This window comes from Sphaeroforma arctica (genome assembly GCF_001186125.1).
Source record: "Sphaeroforma arctica JP610 unplaced genomic scaffold supercont1.317, whole genome shotgun sequence".
Taxonomy (NCBI): domain Eukaryota; class Ichthyosporea; order Ichthyophonida; genus Sphaeroforma; species Sphaeroforma arctica.
In genome coordinates, this window is record NW_014040241.1 from 46,138 (window position 1) to 50,292 (window position 4,155).

Here is a 4,155-nt window from a genome sequence, read left to right on the forward strand (position 1 = left end):
ACAAATATATATTTATGTATATATATATGTGTGTGTGTGTGCGTGTGTGTGTGCGCGTGCGTGTGTGTGTATATGGAAGTACAATTACCACGAGTGTGTGTACATATGAGGATACTAGTGTACATTAGAACGATTGGTAGAAGTATTACCTCCAGTACGACACAGTGGCTATACCTTCACAAACAAATTCCAACTAGCACGCTTTAAACAGAAAATAACATCGTCGATTAACGTACGTTCCAGATCGCCTAACCCCCCCTAACGCATTGCTAACCATGGTCTCTGGAGACACACAAACCCTTCACGGCCATATTGCATACAAACATCAGCAATGGATACAAGTACAACATAGAGACGGATGAATGTCATATAAAACTAAACCTCCATGAAAGATCACTCACTTTGGACTGGCTATACAAACACATTGCCTCTCACAGCCATTCGTCATAAAAGAGAAAGAGCCATTACACCGTGGGAAGTACAAATCGTAAACAACAACAGTGCTAAACAGATGTTAGTGCTGAATAGATAGTTAGTGCTGAACAGATTGCTAGTGCTGAATAGATAGTTCGGTAATACAAACACCCACATACACGCAAGTGTTGACAAGACAGTCTCTAGAAACACAAGCCGACACGAGAAATATTCATACAATCACGGGTCACTCAACATATAGAGTAGCATGGCATCTAGGCATGATCATAAAGGTGTATCTGAGTGTAGTTATGTATTCCATACTATAGGTCTGCACACCGACATTTGTCATTTATGAGAACATTCCCGAGTAAATGCAAAACCGCTATACGGATACGGGCCATTGTGAGTTGTATTTGGTTGTCTGTGCTTAGCACTAGTTATTGTTGACACTTATCTAACTATACCATATAAACGAACACACTTATATCCGTACTACACATTGAATAGCAAGGTACGGTAGAACGCCACTTACGCATTGGTCAGAATGGCCTTTGGATATACACAAAAAGCCTCCACAGCCACAGCCCGTTGTGGGTCGTAATGCGTAGTCAACGCATTCTGCGCGGCATCGACAGTGTCGGTGGACATATCGTCCCATTTACGCTTGCCGTTTGAACGATGCCGAATAAGCTCTGTCATATGTGAAGGGATGTGTGCCCGTGTGAGTATGGTGTGAGTATCTCGTGGGACTGGTTTGATATTTAGCTTTGCCAGTCCAAATTTTAATTTTAATGTAAGACAACCCAATATGCATGCATACAAACATGAGTACATATATATGTATTTACACACACATATATATATATATATATATGTGTGTGTGTGTGTGTATATATGTATATATATATATATATACAAAGCCAGAACAAATGCCTGCACATATAAAAATCGAATCCGTAAAACTGCCAAACATATCAGACACGTCCCATCCGTATGTCCACACATACAAGTTCTGTTTCACGCACCTTGCAGAAACCCTCGCAACCGTTCCAGCAGTCGATCACGTGCCTGTCTGAATGTGGACTGTCCTGTGGCTGACATTTTGCCCTTCCCATCTGATTGTTCGAAAATGGTTGATGGCAAAAAAGTAAGAAGCTGGTGTGACTGTTTGGTACGGACTATAGAAGACGGCGGGTGTGCGTAGTCGCGGTACTAATCAGCGTGGAGAGGAGAGGCACATTTGTGTGTACATTTGTATGTACAGTTGTAAGTACATTTGTATGTACATTTGTATGTACATGTACACTGGCACAGGTGAAGGCCTATAGGCTGTACATATACACCCGCATCAGGACTTGCATGCAGGACAACGGCTGTATACATCGTCACTCAACCCTGATTCTACAATGATATCGTGAACACCAATACACTCGTACAAGCAGATGAGTGCATCCGCCCCTGTTAAGACGTTTCATATCGTCACATAAGTATACATGCATCAAGATGTCACCTCGCAATATACACATAAAGACGCATACAATAGAATTGCAATTGCAGTCGGAGATGTGTGGATTACCCGAGGGCAACAGAGTGTGATGCTGGGCAAAACAGAACAGTACTGTGCGCATACAATTGATGGGTCCGCATGCACGTGCTCAGGGCATAGGTCAGAGTTTTAACACCATAGATGAGGTACAGCTGGTTGACAATACACACAGAGAGAGTTATAGGCACACACAAAAAGAATCCATACAAGGCTACAGGTTACCACGCCGCCTACGAACTTGTATATTCGTACGTTATAATATAAGGGAAGGTGTGGAGAAATATATATAAAATAGATATAACTAGTCACTTACACGTGCCATCTGATCTACACAACCAACACACAGTGATGGATAGATACATACACCTGCACGTACCGTTCATGCCCTGTGATGGTTTTTCAAGCACTCTCACAAAATTCAGCAACAGTCCCTTGCAACTGGCCGTCACTAACGATGGCGAATGGTGCAGGAAGATGTCCAGGAAGTCCTATGTGTGGCATGAAAAGAAGACGTACAGATGAGTATATACACGTGGATATATACATATTAAAATGTACATATCGAGATAAACAGGTAAAAATATAGATACGAATACGTACAGATAAGCACAAGATAGGCGCAGGAGTACAAATATGGGTTGTGGGTTGTATATACAAGCACACGTGAATGTATTGGCATACAGTCAACCTCATAGGAAGCGTATAGAACAAAGGCGTTTGCAATTGCAAGGACTCCTGTGTGGCAAGTGCGACGATGTAAACGATGGACAGTGGGCAGTTAAGTAAACACTCGGCCCATGAGTGCGTCAACAGCTAGCCAGCCAACCCACGGCACACACACTAACATATATACATAGTACAGAGCTTACTAACATATATATATAGTACAGAGCTTACTAGAATATATACATAGTACAGAGCTTACTAACATATATACATAGTACAGAGCTTACTAACATATATGCATAGTTCAGAGCTTACTAACATATATACATAGTACAGAGCTTAGTAACATATATACATAGTACATTGCTTTGGTCAGTGTATGCCGCGAGTGCAATGCGAAGGGGTGAGTGCAGTACCAACGCCTATGGAGATAGGTACTCCAATAGATAAGCAGCGCATGCGTAAACGGATTTCTAAATACAATTCCGGTGCGTATTGAAGTGGGTGCTATGTAGACATGTTGTGACTCACAAACACGGGACAACGAACGGTCACCATTAAACTAGTAGTGAATACAGCACCCCAGCACAGACAGCCGCTACTCGACTGTGACCAATGTGAAAAACTCAAGTCTGGGTATAGCGATACGTATCAGCATGTGAGCTCATAAACAACAGGCATGATAGTTTGTGCACTTGGTATATCAAGAGACGCTCACACGCTGTACGTATATGCATGTGGGCTCCTAAACAACAGGGATGATAGTATGTGCACTTGGTATACCAAGAGACGCTCACACGCTGTAGGTATATGCATATGGGCTCATAAACAACAGGGATGATAGTATGTGCATTAGGTATACCAAGAGACGCTCACGCGTGGTACGTGTGTGCAGACGAGCACGAAAACAACACCTACGAGATACTAGCATGTCCTTACAGTACGCAAAGAGTTAAATAGCACGTGCTTACAATACACAAAGAGTTAAATAGCACGTGCATACAATACACAAAGTGTTAAATAGCACGTGCATACAATACACAAAGAGTTAAATAGCACGTGCTTACAATACACAAAGAGTTAAATAGCACGTGCTTACAATACACAAGGAGTTAAATAGCACGTGCTTACAATACACAAAGAGCGAGACTTACAAAGGCGGCCACGCTGATATCCTCACGCACATGTGTCATGGCACTCCGCAGATACACCATCGGCACGGGGAAGAAGGGCCGCACGCGCTGCATAGAGACGAGATACAAATGGGGACATTCAGTTGAAAAGAATAGCCCAACAGCTGGTGAATACGGTATATTCAGAACAACTACAATATGAGGTATTGATCGCCTCCGTGACAGTGGAGTGAATACCGTGGCAGTGCACAGTATGCAACCAACGACCACCACATCAGCTGTATGATTGAGTGTGGGTTAGCGATGTACGTACTATATATCCATAATGATATACAGTGCATAAGCGTTCTAAGTAAGTCTCATATAAGAATCGATTGTACCCTTTATTATATA

The 4,155-nt window shown here is 42.4% G+C and overlaps 1 protein-coding gene across 1 annotated transcript in view; it reads right to left on the minus strand.

Annotated features, from left to right (window-relative positions):
- SARC_05136 (hypothetical protein) overlaps positions 1–4,155 on the minus strand; it is a 20,149-nt gene that overhangs the window by 11,374 nt on the left and 4,620 nt on the right. Inside the window, exons 4-7 of the mRNA XM_014301012.1 lie at positions 3,784–3,870; positions 2,340–2,451; positions 1,443–1,532; positions 950–1,109 (exon numbers count right to left, since the gene is read on the minus strand). Coding sequence (XP_014156487.1) covers positions 950–1,109; positions 1,443–1,532; positions 2,340–2,451; positions 3,784–3,870 — 449 coding nt within the window. The remainder of the gene's footprint in view (positions 1–949; positions 1,110–1,442; positions 1,533–2,339; positions 2,452–3,783; positions 3,871–4,155) is intronic.